This window comes from Diprion similis, chromosome 7, assembly GCF_021155765.1.
Source record: "Diprion similis isolate iyDipSimi1 chromosome 7, iyDipSimi1.1, whole genome shotgun sequence".
Taxonomy (NCBI): Eukaryota; Metazoa; Arthropoda; class Insecta; order Hymenoptera; family Diprionidae; genus Diprion; species Diprion similis.
The window spans coordinates 1,856,478-1,872,496 of record NC_060111.1 but is presented as its reverse complement, the minus strand read 5'-3'; the positions used below and the strand labels follow the sequence as shown (position 1 = coordinate 1,872,496).

Sequence of the window (16,019 nt, the reverse complement as noted above, 5' to 3'; positions counted from 1 at the left end):
GAGATCAGAGGAATTCGAGAACACACGTGCATCACTCTCTGCAAGAATGAACGAAAGGAACTACTGACGTCTACTGATACAGCTTCAGCGAGTTGAACAAGGAGGAACGGGCCAGTTTGCTGTCGGAATAAGGGGAAGAGGAAGAATAAGAAGAATAAGAAGAATAAGAAGAATAAGAAGAATAAGAAGAACAAGAAGAAGTAGGTGGCGATCGAATCAGAACACCGAGTTTGCTGCTGTTGCTTCAGGGGGAACGAGAGGAAGCGTCATGCGCAGAGTTCAAGGACTGCAGCATTGGCAGCCACAGCCATTGCCACTGCCATTGCCATTGCCATTGCGATGCGCACGTCTGAAAGAAGCGCTTCGTCGAGATACTTCGGGAAGGGGGGGAGTAGAATGATATAGGAAAAGGAAGAGGAAGAGAGTAACAAGCAACGAAAAGTAACGAACCTACGTAGCTTCCTATATACCTACCAACAAAACAAAACGAAACGAAGAATAAATTAAGGGCGCTTCGATCGGCTTTCGGGAAGTTACGCGCACCTCACGGCGAGGTGCGCAAGACGGATAGGGCATTGCACCAGAGAGGAGGTCGACGTTACGCAGACGTACCTTATACCTATCTATCTATCTATCTATCTATCTATCTTATACTGAATGCTTCTTCTTCCTACCTCATATATATATATATATATATATATATATATGTATATTGTATATTGTATAGCCGCAATTGCCGAGGCGCGAGAGTTTCTCTTTCCTCACCGCGGAAACTCAGCAGCAGCAGCAGCAGCGCAGCGTCCAGTGACCCGCCCTACCGTTAGGACGGCCCCGAAGATGCGTGCCTCCCCCCCCCCCTGCCCCTTTCCCGCGATACCCCCGGACTTCATCCTCGCGAACAAGGACTCCTCCTAACGTGTCACGTTCCATGTGTAACACTCTCTGACAAATATAACTTTGCACCAGTACTCCCGAATTTTTCCCGCCGACACCCCCCCCCCCCCCTCTCCCTCCTTTCCCTCTCGAAGACTTTTCATTTTCGTCCCAAGAATCCTGCGTAAATCGATCCATTTTATACCGGGGTAACGAAATGAAATCATCGTCCTTGATGAATTCGCAATATGTATATAAAGTGCGCTTGTATAAATACTTGCGTGTATTATTGTAGTAGGTATACATACCTATATTATATGCATGACATCCGAGGAAATAAGTGTATCGCTCTATGTCAATGTATTGTGTGTGTATTATATATGGAGTATAATTCTGGAGCAACGGGTTAAGTGGAGCAGTTCAAGATCGTGGTACTGCGGTTAATGTAGGCTACGCAATATCGTGTTTGTATTAGCTATATACATTATACATATACAGTATAAAGTCTCCCTGTCGCGTAAGGTGGCTGATATTATAAAGTATATGTATATGTATAATGCATCTGTATATAGAAATTAATAGTGTGGACGAATCGACAGCTGCAATGGAACAAATTTTGCATATAAGTATATACATGTGTAATGTTATGAGTTTAAACGTAATTATGGTTGTCCCTTTGTATAACACAACGGGTTTGACATTTCTCGCGTTAATCCAATTACCGGGACAATCAACAATATGTGATGAGCGCTACGAGATCGAAAGCAAGTGTAATATAATATAAGTATATTCGGTTAAACAAATGGGCCTCGAAGGTTTCCCTGTAACAGACCCCAAACCCCCTTCATCCCTCGCGCCCTCAGGGGGTTGCTGAACAAGCTTACTACGATTACACGCGTGTGTACATTGTAAAGGACGAGGGCTTAAGGAAACCGAATTTTGCCAGGAACTTTGCTCTACGGGGAAAATATTCATTCTAAAGCTTCTGCTGCTGCTGTTGCTGCTGTTGCTTTCATCAATGTCTCATAAATTACTTCACAATATTTAGAAATGTTTGAGAAGTCATTCTTGCTAATAGGATTATATCTACTTAGGGTATAATACCGTCCGACGACGCTTCCCTGCGACTATTAGGCTATACTATATACTATACTCTTACAAGTATAATAATAATAATAATAATAATAACAATAATAATAATGCGGGTTAAGCTCTGTATAAGAAGTACAATAATGCGAGTTAGCACAATTTCTTAATTTCATTCCATCTGGGATATTGATTTATATATAGATATACTACTGTAACGAAAGACTTTGATCAACGATTCTAATTGGGGTAGAATATCGTTTCATTCTAACCTGTTAAACTGCAATTCTGTGAATTAATATCTCGACACGGTACCTATACAATGAATTTTAAATTTAGAAATAAGGTGGAAGAAGTTTCTTATTTTAATAATTATTTTTAATAAACTCTTTTTCATTACAAAACGCACACGTGATCGGGATGCATGGCAGGTGGCATAACTTTGCAAGTAGGTGTACATGTACATATTATACCTGCATGTAGCATAAGAACGGAACGGTACGAGGTTCGCGACTCGATGATGCACCGATCCGGAGCGCTGCCTCTTGTGATCCTCGTTGCACGTACCTACAATATAACGTGTGTGTAGGTATGTAGGTACCACCTTAGGACTCGAAGTTGTGCAAAAGTCGGGTGAGCTTCGAGTCGGTTGATCGAGGTCGACGACCGCGTGAAGCGCATTATGCGATCGGCGAGGGCTGCCCCCACCCCCACCCCCACCCCCACCTTACCTTCTTTTGCAATCCGCGAACCTTTTCTGCAACGAGTTGCAGCGCTGCACTTGAGGCTCGCGCTCCCACGTATACATATACATACCTATATATATATGTATGTATGTATATACATATGTAACGTATACAAGCGTGCATTCACGGGTCCCGTAAACTTCCCGGAATCGAACGACGACGCACCCACGCGATTCTAGATTAGTTATATAAAAAAAGAGGAAAAATAAATAATTGGATCCGTATCATTGAGAAACAAAAAGTCTCGTCGAATCAAATTAATTTACGGTCAATTTAAAATTTATTGGTCTGACGAAATGTTTAGTTGGAGTATTAAAATCAAAGTAAAAATTTTTTTAGACCAACGGATCTTGGATTGATAGAAATTAGAAATAAATATTCGTTTTATCGTAGGTTTAGTTTATTTGACGAGTTTTTTTTTTTTTCTTCTATCAGTGGCAGGTATTTCGTTACACCCCGCGGGTACCATAAGGAATTCGATATACCTAATCATGGATTTGGGGAAAGGAAGATCATCCTGCGGTGGCATATTTATCGCAGCCCTTCTATACCGATGGGTGTATATAAATTCTCTTCTCATGTATTCGGGGTGTAAATCAGTCCCATGGTTGTTCTGAAGTTGGGTACTGTTACAATCGACTCGAGTCGAGTCGACTCTACGTGCTGCGCTTCAGCCCCTATCGTTCAACCTCAACCCTTTTCGGTCTCCAATGTTCTCCACGACTCCACCCTCTCTCTCCGTCAGCAGAACCTGACCATTCGTTACTCATGACGGGTTCACCGCAACCTAACGACAGTCCTATTGTTTACCGATTAAGACCGGAACGCGACTCGGCTTTTATCCTTTCTGGAGGGTTTCTAACAACCGTATTATCCGCCTGTTGCACCCCGTCCATGCGCTTAACAAGATTTTCCAAATTAACCACTTCGCTACTCTTCACTCTTTCCATGGATTATCCGTAACGGTTCACAAAAACTATCCGCAAGTTTCTAAGAAATTATTTTGACGGTGTTGTTACTAGCTTCGTGTTTGTGTGTAGGTAGGTACCGTCAATTTGTCAGGATTGGGTAAATAGGTACCCTTGTGATAGGTTACATGACGATAATTGGTAACTACGTTTGTCGTTTTTTCTATCTTATAGTTTCTTCGTCTCTCACGTGTGTTGTTGCGGCTTTTTATATAACATACGTTTACCTATAATGCATATATATATATATAAATATAAATAAATGGAGAAAAGTTATCGCGCTCGCAGCATCAATTCAGATCAAGAGAGGCAGGGCAGCGACGTAATCTCGTGATCGGATGAGAGCGGAGTGAGGAGACTGCAACTGTACTCCATCGGGCACGTCGCATATATCGGGAGGAGGCCACCAGGGGAAAAGGCAAGGAGGCAAAGAGGCAAAGAGGGAAAGAGGGAAAGAGGGAAAGAGGGAAAGAGGCAAGGAGGTGAACGCGCTCATGATCGCGACCTCCTTGCAGCCGTGGAAGTCGGTGACCGCGAGCCATACGTAAGAGTATATGTATATATATATATATATATATAACCTACGTGGACCACGAGGGAAATTACTTTTTCCACTTTTCATTTTTTGCCTCGACTCTGTGCCACCGCACCTCTTCGTGCCTGCCGTTTTTTTTTCTTTATATACTTTTTTTTTTCACGCCTGGCCGCGGAATTTAAGACCGCAGACTTGCAAATCGTTCGCCGCGTTAATTATAACTCACGAATTATTATTTAATAACTAATTGGATCAAAGAGAGACTCGTCCGTTATATATGTATATATATATATATATATATATATAATTATTTCATTCAACTTTCTTTCCAGTTATCGTCGTATATATATGTATAGTCGATCGCATAACTGAATCGTTGAATAATTATTTGTTATACATGAAAAAAAAAATCGAATCTTCGTGTCTGATGAGAAAATATCAAGTTTTCTGTATGTGTGCACTGTTATTAATTAATCGTATACATATAATAGCAATGATTTTCTGAATCGATTATTATTATTATTACAATAATTATTATTGTTTCGATGATATTATACGTGTGCGAGAAACGTTTTTCCTTCTTCGTGTGTCTAAAAAAGAAAGAAAGAAAAAGAAAAACAAATCACCATACATCCTGCAAGTTCAGTGACATCACCACGTATACCCTGACTTATCCCGCCAACTGACTGACAGACTGTCAGCCACATTGCTATATGTATACATATACACATGTGCACGTGACGATGCGTACGCACCGTTATATACGCAATGCGCGTATCATAAGAGAGGCACCCACGTCTCTGCTGGAAGTTCGTTTCGTGTCTTACAATTAACTGGACTGTAATTATAAACTCGCATGTAAGCCACCCAAGCATCAATATATATATATATACGATTTGTGTATCATACATACATACATACGTAGAAAGATTTAAAATTCTACATAACAACCAAAAAAAAAAAAAAAAAAAAGATCCGAAAAAATTATTCCCAGTCGTCACATTATTGTTATTATATTTTTTGAATTTCATTTACTTCACAAATATATATATATATATATATATATATGTAACATATAACCGGAGTATCGGCCTCTCGTTTTTATTTATTTGAAAAAGAAAAAAAAAACTGTTTTTTTTTTTTTTAATTTTAATTAAAAAACGAGCGGCTAAATCATCTCATCTAATGCATTTTCTCAATCATATATATATATATGAAATCATCTCATCTAATGCATTTTCTCAATCATATATATATCAATATATATATATATATATATATGATTGAGAAAATGCATTAGATGAGATGATTTAGCCGCTCGTTTTTGAATTAAAATTAAAAAAAAAAAAATAAAACAGTTTTTTTTTTCTTTTTCAAATAAATAAAAACGAGAGGCCGATACTCCGGTTACCTAGTCGCCAATTGGCACCAGGAAGCCGCCAACCGATGGCGCAGTCCACGGCTGTCGCGTTCGCGGGTCGCCGACCGGTCGACCAGTGCCAAGGACTCGCGAGGATTTACTCGCCGCCTCTCTCTCTCTCTCTCTCTTTCCCTCTCTTCCTCTCCCTCTCCCCTCCCCCTCCTTCCCGTTCTTCCGCAAACGCCAAACGCGTACCGCTCCCTCGATTCTTCCTTCGTTTCAGGTGTGATGTAGGTGTATATATAGGTATATAAAGTTATTACGCGATGCGAGGAAATATCAAATATCACAATATATATATATATATGCATGGGATTGAAAGTTTTTAATCGTTTTAACATCGCGTCCATTGAACACTTGTTCTCGTTAACGCAAACTTTCGCTGGAGATCGAAATTGGTACAATTATTGATACGTTTTTGTAGTTTTTTTTTTTTTTTTTTTTTTTATACAACACTTTTTCATATAATATTAATTATTCTTGAATTATATATCTATTGAATAGAAATTTGTGTGAAATGTTCGCGCGTTATACGATTTTATACTTAGTAAAGTATCTCATATATGTAGGTTATGGAGTGTAAATTATTATGTCAAATAGGAAAGGGGGTAAAAACTTACTTTTATCGCACAGTGATTTATATGCTGTACCTACTGTAGACATATTATACCTATACCTATGTATTATGCGTATAATATATAGGATATGTAATTTTTTTAATAAGTTCAATGAACTCGTACCGGCTACTGATGTGATTTCAAAACCGTGTGTATACTAGAAGATATGAGGCTGTATAACAAAGTTTTGCATTAATTTGAATGAATTTATATATTTACCTACCGCGTGTCTCGAGGTGTGTATATATATATATATGTGTGTGTGTGTGTATATAAATAATTAACCGATATATATACATGTATTAAATACTAAAAATCGTCTCACGTACCTATACCAAAATTGCGAATTGGCCGTAAATTGATTGCCTTAAATATAAATTCTCGCCCGGTATAATGATATTCAAATTCAAATTCAAATTCACTTTTTTCCGTTCCATCGCATGTATGTTATTGTATGTAGAGATAACTATAGTATACATGTAATATAGGTAATATACATGACAGAAGCGTAAATGGGATTACAGTTATATCCGTGATGACGAAGCGATTATCATTCTAAAATAGCGGAGCGAATGAATTCATTCCTTTTTGTTTGTATCATGTTTCACGGCTTGGAAAAAGAAGAGGCAACAAAAAATGAATTGAAAAAATCGATAAAATTTCGCGAAAATCTCTTCGATCATGTCCTAATCAATGTTCTTGGAATCACACTACTGTGATTCTAATTCTTAAGGTCCTGCTTATCACATACACTCATGTTCTCATTTATATAGGTATGTTGTATGCAATATACCATAACATGTATTACCTGACGCATGTACGTCGCACGGAGTTCGTTCACCGTTGACGCACGGAATTTCAATAGAATCGGGTCCGCGGTTATACATATTATACATCCATAGTCAGAGCAGATCTTTCCCGGAGATTCAGAAGGCTGAAAAATTCGTTGAAATCGTTCGGTGTGTTACACACATACACACACATATACATACAGTATACCTGTGTGTGTATATACAAAGAGATGAAGAAACGGTTGAATAGCCTTGCAGGAATTTGGTTTGAAGTTGTTCCCTGGCAAGTAGGTATACATATATATATATATATATGTATGTATATTTGTGGTAAAAATTAACACCGTTCGTTAAATTTAATCCAATATACCTATATAAGATGAAGCACCTTTGCACAAAGATATATATATATATGTTATCGATCGTTGGATCCTAATTCCTGCACAAATCTCGTCAAAGACGGACGGCTGTCAAACGTAGCGTGGGAATTTTTTTTTTTTTTAAACTAATACACCTACATACGTATAGGAATAAATAAATGAGCTATTAGCTCTGGGGAAGAGGAGGAGGAAGAAGAGGAGAGAATGATAATGAATAAATAGGCAAGTGGATTACCAAGTCGGCTGCTGCTATTTCAGAGCGGGTTTATCGTCCTCCAAAGAGACGATGATGGTACATATAAGTACATACTCGTTGCTGTGTGTATATGTGTGTATGTAGTAACAATTTCTATATATGTATATACATACGTGTAGCATAATAGGGGCCGAAACGGAGTTTGGCTTCATTATTCCACTCCAATTCACCAGGTTTGTCGAACTCGCTCGCCGGGCAAGCTCGCGGAGTAGAATCATTATACTTTCGAAGGTGTGTGAGTGAAATGTATACGCACATATGCATCATGCGGAGGTGTTTATATATATATATATATATATATATATATATAATGTAACATAGTTGATATATGTAACCGGTATGAGTATATATGCATGCAGGTAACTCTGTGGTCATTTACACGGACACTTGTGAGTAACACTTGAGGATTCATCGAAACTTGTTGTTGTGCGTTGTTACAAGACTTGGTCAATGATCTGTTACGTTATTTGAATTATCGGCCCATGTGTGTCATTTCGTAGCGAGTACCGGTGGTGAGTGGTGGTAAGATTAACGGTCGTCATTGCATTCGTGGAAAACAGCGTCTGCACGTATTTTTGGAGATTTCGTACAGTCGTTATTATATAGCAATCCTTGTATAATGACAGAATTTTTCTTCCTGGTTGAAAGAAGCTCGCGATTATTTCATCTATTATTTTTTGGTTATTCGTCTTGCGAGTGTAACCCCGGAACTGGCATGCGGTTTTTTTTTTTTTTATGTTAAACGTTAATTTCAATACCAGTTTCGGTTGTTGTAACTACTTTGATTTCAATAACAAACAGACTCTTGACTCGATATATGATATATATATATATATATATATATATATATATACGGAAAATTCCGCACGTGTACAAGTTTACGGCATAAAAAGATGGTGAAAAACAGCGGCGCACGTCCCTGGCACGCGTATATTTCTAGACTGAAATTCGTCAGCAGCTACGATTTAAATACATAATAATATAGTGTATGTATATATGTATACGTCATACGTATAGGTTATGTACACACAAATGAGGGCCGCTCGCGTATCTGTTACATATAAATGCGACCTCGTGCAGGTCTTTGCCCGATCTCAAGGAAACTGTTAACCTTTCCGAACGAAGGTGGGAGGAAGGTTATACGAATTAGGAGGACGATACCGAGTCGGGAGGATATTGGCTGCGTACTGTGTGTGGCCGTCAGGGTCAACGAGGCCGAAAACTTAAGCCTGGCCATCTAGCGTCCGGAAAAGTAAACAAACGACGAGCGTCGTAAAATCGTGGAAACGTGTGTATAAATTACGTAGCCGATAATGGGGCCCGTTGACTTCGAAACGAGGAGCGGACCCATCCGTATAACCTAATACCTACAATATACCCATGGTGCTGGTGAAAGTTTTTCTCAACTCGCGGCCTGGTTTATGTCTTTATGTATTTATGGACTGGCTGGCGCAGCTGTGAGATCGCGCTTTCCTGCTTACTTCCTTTACCATTTTATTGACAACCGGACAGCTAGAAGCGCGCGGACCGGAAAGGGTTGATGGAAGGGTTTGGGACTCTGTTTGTACGACGCTCCTAGGCTCGGCCCACCGATTCCATTTACAAGGGGCACGTGATTCCTATACCCTGTGATGATACGGCGAGGCCAACGGCACAAAGGCCCGGTGCAATGGGCACAATATCGTGTTTCCAAAAAAAATCTTCAAAAGTGCACTCCGCAAGGGTTCTAAGGGTACCTGCTTTATTTTATTTTTTTACTTCACCTTTTCGGAGGGGAAAACCGAAAACCTGAAAATCTCGGATGTGAAAATCATTTCGCGACCCTTATAGCTGGCCCAACTTCCGGCCCTCGATCCGCGTGTTTGCTGAAAGGGTGCAGGCGTCTGCTTTTTTTTCGTTTTGTATCTTTTATTATACATTTTATACAAGCCAGCATCTTTTCCCGATCCTCTTTGTCTCTTGACAATATTTCTCGCTCACTTTAATAACAATTGTTATAATAATAGTTAAAATAATTCTGTACCGCTAAAAAATTTTCTATATCGAATGCGAGTCCAGCGTGATCTGTGGCGGGAGTTGCAAACGACCTTGATCTCAGTTGATGCCTTGATGGCGAGTGTCGGCAGCAGTTTCTTGTGCAAATATACGTCAGGCTCCAGCCTCGTCTCCTCGTTTCTTCTCCTTCCGTCTCTCTCTCTCTCTTCCTCTCATCGTCCGGCTCTCGCCTGCACGACTCCTTGATACTCTTTTCATCTCCTCGCTGGTAAAACCGATCACGATGAATAGTCAGGAGCAGGGGTCGATTATTGTACCTACCTGTCGACGTTGTAACTATGCGTCTAGTCTTTATTATTCTCTGTGTCGACTCGGCGTCGCCTTCTTGCAGACGGAGGAAATATGGTATGGTTCCGCACATTGATCGATGGAGCGATCGATTGATCGATCGTTACGTGACGGAATTTCAGATAAAAGGATCAGACGAGGTACAGCGTGATATTAAGTCTGCGGTATTTCAACGATCTTTTCTATCACTTCATTCCCTTCCTTGATCGATAATAAACATCCGATCTATACTAGAAGAAGAAAATTGTTCAGCACGCCTAATTGGGGACCATATTCGGTAAAATCAATCACACACGATTCCTCTTACAATTTGCGAACAAAAGTATCATCGAACAGGAATTATAATTATATGTTAAAAGGTATATAAAAGTGACGATGAATCTGTGCTCCGGTTTCGAGCACCCGTTTCCAATTGGTAATATCGTTACATCATATAGGTATACATACATATATATAGCTGTTCGCGAAACTGATTCTCGACGATTAAAATCACAGGGGGGAGAAAAGAGGGGCCAGGCGCCACCAGAATCGTGCGTGGGCCTTTCGGCCGCGGTTGGGCCCCGAGTGAAAGGGACCACACGGGGCTGAAGAGAGAAAGATGAAAAGAGAGAGAGAGTGAAATGGAAAAAGAAAAAGTATCCTTCGGCGAGGTAGGGGGGAGGTGACACGCCGCTCCGGTAGATTTTCCGAAGAGCCATCAGCAACATTAGACTGAGAAGAAGAATTTTAAGCTGCGGGGGAGTCTGCGGTAGAAGGTATCATCAGGCGTGCACTGCAGAGTTTGCTCTACGGGTGTTGATTGAGCCTAGCAAGCGAGTTGCGTTAGAGAAGCTTTATTATTCGGAAGGTAGGGTGAGGGGCGGGTGGAGGAAGGCGGTGAAGTTCGTCACAAGAGATCGACGGAGTGGGAGAGCGAGCAGCGAGAGCGAGAGGGAGGCGGGGGCCCCCGGTGTTCGGCAAAGGCACGCGTTAGCGCGAGAGAGGGAGCGAGAGAGCGAGAAAAAAGAGCGAGAGCGCGGGAGGGGAACGAGAGAGGAGGAGGAGGAGGAGGAGGAGGAGGAGATGGCCTTGGCCGATGCTGCGGGGTAATTCAGTCAAGGTTTCGGCCGATGAACTTCCTACGGTCGCGGAGGAAGGAGCCACCGTTCGGGTGGGGGACGATCCCCGGCCAATCGGAGCTACGCTCGGCGAGGCTCGGGCCTCGCGATTGGTCCCCGAGCGATCGGCATTGTGCCGGGCCTCGCGAGCCAGCCGCGCTCGGTTGTCAGTGACCTCCAACATTGAAAATACCACCGTGAACCCGACCGGTGTCCTCCCTCCCTCCTGCCCCTGAATGTGTGCGTTTCGGTCGTCGTCTTTCCTTCCTTTTCTCTCTCTCTCTCTCGCTCCCTCGCTACTCGATCCAACAGCCGCTGCCTACGTTCGTTGCTCGTTTGCGGAGACGGGCAACCGGCTGGCAGGCAGACAGTCGCACACCCTCCCCACCACCTTCAAAGCCGTTCGGTCTCTGGTAAGGGCTGCGGGCCCCGACGGCGGCTGGCCAGGTAACCAACAGTCGTCCGAACCAAACTCGCTTCAGACGAAGTCGAACCGCCCTCCAGCTCGCACTTACTTTCACTCTCTATCCGTCAAGTCGGGTTCTGGAAATCGTTCGCGTTCACGCGTTTTTACATTATCAACGTCGTTTTGCGCTCAGTGACTTATACGTTTAGATGATAATAAACACCGATCTATCTGTATGTTTATCATCGTCGTCATATAGATATATTGATATAGATATATGTATACATACATATCTATACTCTCGAATGGGTTATCGAACACCTGACGAGACCTTGTTGTTTTGTGATCAGTTTCAAAGACGGGAAATCGTGGTGATTATTTGTTGTTTGGTACTTAACGTGTTGATGTCGGTTCTGTAGTATACGTTTGAAAACTGAGAGGCAACGGGAGAAGGGAAAGGATAAGAATTAAATTGTGAACAGTGTTGATACTTTGGTTTTTTTTGTTTACTCAAAGTGCGTTTCTTTATTTACAGTGTTTCCCTATTGATTATTATAAAAGAAAACAAAGAAAGAAAGAAAAAAAAGAAATTAGCTAAAAACTAATCATCGTCGTTATTGTCATCGTAAGCCGTGCACAGGCAAATAATAATCAGGCATGGCAGCAGCTGCAGTTGGCCACTTGTTGAAAACCACCTGCAACGCGTTGTTGGCCGTATTATTGGCATAACCCAACGTCGATTAAAATTATACAATAATATCTGTATGTATAAATAAATATACGAATATATATATATATATATATATATATATACGTATATAAAACAGAGTTTGTGTTTAAAAACAACAACAACAACAAGAACAACAACAGTGCTACACCGTCTCGAACTCGCGATATAAGCCAAGATGATACTGTCCCCGGACAGCAGTGTCCAGGGTAACATCGCAGTCGCTCCACCGGCTCCACCTCAGTCACCGATGTCCAGTCTTTCCGCGAATGTTCAGACCCACGCGGTTTCAGGCCCCGCGGCATCATCCCGGCTAACAGCTCATGTCACCCCCGTTTCGGGTGCCGTCAATCAGCGATCCGGCTATCACCACGTCTCGTCCCACATGCCGACGATGGACTCTACCGTCTCCTCGGCGAGACCTGAACCCGAGCTCAATATAGGTAGGGGCGAAATCACGGGTCAATATGTTTAACAAGGTGATTTTGGTGATATGGCGACGATAGGTGTATGGGGGAGCGATTAAAAGATGAAGGGACGAAACTCGGGCACTTTCTTTAATGACAAACTAAACACTCGGTGAAAATGGACCGAGAAACGAGCTGGGAGTTCGTGACGACGTCGAATGTAGAGACTAGTGAAAGCTGAAAGCAGAACCGCTGCTTACTTACTTCTCTAGTCGGCCCAGCGTGTAACATCAAGCCGATACGATGCTGTAACAGGCCTCGCGGGTGAAAGTGCTCCTTCCTCTTTCTCTCTCCGGAGGCGGAGGCGGAGGCGGAGGAGGAGGTCTCAGAGACCTTTCTCCGCGCGTTTGATGCAGTCTGACGGTGATCGCCGCGACGTAGCGACGTGAGGATGGTCCATAAATGTGTTTTCTTACTTTTTATACAGCTCTGATTTGGATCTTGTTGCGTCCCGTCTGAAATGCTTTGAATGATATGTATAGATTTGTATATGCACGCGATGTTGAACGAACGCTTAACGTTTTACTTTTCTGTTACAGAATTCGACGGTACTACCGTTCTGTGTCGGGTTTGCGGTGACAAGGCATCCGGGTTTCACTATGGAGTCCATTCCTGCGAAGGATGCAAGGTAAGAGATTTGCGTAGTTTGGTGTAAATTGAAATAAGGAAGAAAAAGAAGAAGAAGAAAAAAGAAAGAATGAAAAATAGACAAGCTCGAAATGGCAGAGATCAATATACTCTGGTGACATTACATATCGCAGCCAACGATTACTGGGAATTCTTGTTTCTGGTTTCCTTTTTTCTTATTCTTCTTCTTCTGCCATTCCCACAAAAATGACGACGACGACGATGAGGAGGCCAGGAAGACTCGGAAGCAGGTCGATTAACGATTTCGCGAATGGTCATACGATTGTAGTGTGCGAATGGTCTTGGTTGTGCGGTTGTGTGCGAGGTGTAACGAAACCGTTCAAGGTTGGGCGAAATGTTAGTGACCGGCGAGCCGCGGATCGCGAATTGGCCTTGGTCACGCGGAAGCGGGTTCGCCGTGCGCAGGAGACCCGCGCAATAAGCCTTGGAGTTGCTTTAACCAGCGGGGACAGCGTTTGCGGAGAAGCTTGTTTGCGCGCGAGCATATCGTCGGACAGCCGAGGCTGCCGGATATAATACATATTATGTGGGCATATAGGCGGGAGGAGTCATAAAATGTTCCAAAATAATGATGATACACCGGTGTGATCGTCTCGTGTAGGAGATCTTCCACCAACTCCTACTTCTACTTATGGATAATAGGTGAATACGGAGAATCTTAATCGAGAAACGTTGACGGAAATGCGAGATTTTTTCCATACAAACCACCATCAAGTCTACCTACGAATGTCATAACGCGCTGCAACCATCGAGCTAGCTGACCAGACAACTGACAATCAGCATTTTCCATTCGGTCACGTTTTTGCCAACACGAATCTTATATAAGAGAATATTCGCCGCGTACTATGTATACAAATATATATATATATATATATATATATATATATATGTATAGAGTCTATTTCGCAACACAATGTGTAATACGAGACTCTCGTCGTCCCGTTTCTCGGTTATTATTCGCATTCTTTTTCTTGCTTACTCTTCTATCGAGCTGTATTGTTATATTCTGGGTTTATAAACGTTACGCCTGTAACGTATTATGTAGAAATATTCGCGCATTTTTGCTACGTATGATTTTCTCGCGATCCGGTAGGAAGCAAATTCTTCGTCGCCCAGGTATAACTTTCAGGGTCGAATATCGTCAGGTATACGAACGAAGAACCACGCCTCGCGGTGTTGGTGCAGGACTCGAAGCACATCCTTATTATACTAGAATGTTTGGACCGAATCCTGGACGGAGAAATCTCCAAATCTCTCTTTCTTTTCAACCAGAGATGAACGTGATCTCTTTACATGCGGTAGACCGAGAGAGGTCGAGGTTATATTATATCCTGATTCTCTGGGCAGACTCGTCGAGCAGTGACGACGCGTGCTTAGAATTGACCGGAAACGATGGAACGCGAGGACGCCGGATGCGTAGGAAACGCGGCTGCGAGTGAAAGAGAATTTTCCTTTCCAAAAAATTTTTTCCATCTCATTTCTTTCTCTCACCTCGTTATTCAAAATTCATTCCCATAATAATTTTTTTTGCGCTCAAGTTACGCCGCGTACATACATATATATATAATAAAATATGACGTGTAAAATTCAAGGCAAATAATGACAATAGTATATCGCGAATGATGATCGCTGAGAACAGTTTTCTTGAATAAAATATTAATTATCATATTATTCTTATTATTATTATTATTATTATTATCATCATCGTCACACGCGATATCTGCTACTTTTTTTCAACACCACCAGGCATGTAATTTAGATGTTAAAGGACGCCTAGCCTGGTCGCCCCGATGGAATTGCTTGTGAGAATGTTTAAATATTATTATCTCCTTGCGTAACGATCAGTGCCACTTGAACAAATTTCGAATCGACAAACACCAGGCCGAAATATGTATATATATCTATATCTATCTATTCTCACCTACGCTTCTGTGTACATGTGTGTGTGTGTGTGTGTGTGTGCTCTGCGTATCCGTGTAAAAACCACATGTCTATATCAATGATAATTTTGCAAATGTTACAACGCTCTTGTGTGTGTGTGTGCGTGCGTATGCACGCACGTACGTATAAAGAGTTGAAGGCCAAAGTGTCAACGGCCCCGCAATCCTCGGTGTGAGGCAGGGCCACTGTCCGCCGAATCGCTTTAGGAAGTGGCAATTCCCCCACCTCCACCTCCACCTCCACCTCCACCTCCATCGCCACTTCTCCTCCTCCTTCTCCTCCTCCTCCTCCTCTTCCCCCCTCTCCACCTCCTCCTCCCACTTCACCGCCACCTCCACCCTATTTTCCCACCTCTCCGTCCGTCTTTGGGTAGGTAGGTAGGTAGGTAGGTAGGTTAGGTGTGGATACCGGCGGTGTACGTACATAGATATGCTACCAAAGCAGAGGTAGAGGTGTGTTAATTTATAGTGGCTGCTGGTTTGCCAGGTGGCAGTCTCGTACACATCGGTGTTCCGCCATGCTATGCCCAGAGACTGGCATTCCGCGCTGAACCGTCGGAGTGGTCGGATCGTGCCGATCCGATCCTTCCTTCGCTATTAGGACGGTGTTTCCTGGTAATAACCATGCGTTTTCCGGTTATCTAATATGGGACTAATATAGTCTATAAGGGCTGTACCTAATGGTTTAGAAAAAAAAAAAAGGTTATTCAATATTTTCT

At 42.2% G+C, this 16,019-nt stretch overlaps 1 protein-coding gene across 3 annotated transcripts in view; it reads left to right on the top strand.

Moving 5' to 3' along the window:
• The window catches only part of LOC124407995 (nuclear hormone receptor E75-like), a 118,241-nt gene that overhangs the window by 88,827 nt on the left and 13,395 nt on the right, over positions 1–16,019 (top strand). For 2 of the 3 annotated variants that reach the window (XM_046884631.1, XM_046884632.1), the window contains exon 2: positions 13,252–13,340. In XM_046884631.1, the coding sequence (XP_046740587.1) occupies positions 13,252–13,340 (89 nt within the window). Of the gene's footprint in view, positions 1–12,384; positions 12,689–13,251; positions 13,341–16,019 lie in introns of those variants that run through there. The other variant, XM_046884629.1, reaches the window with a different exon arrangement.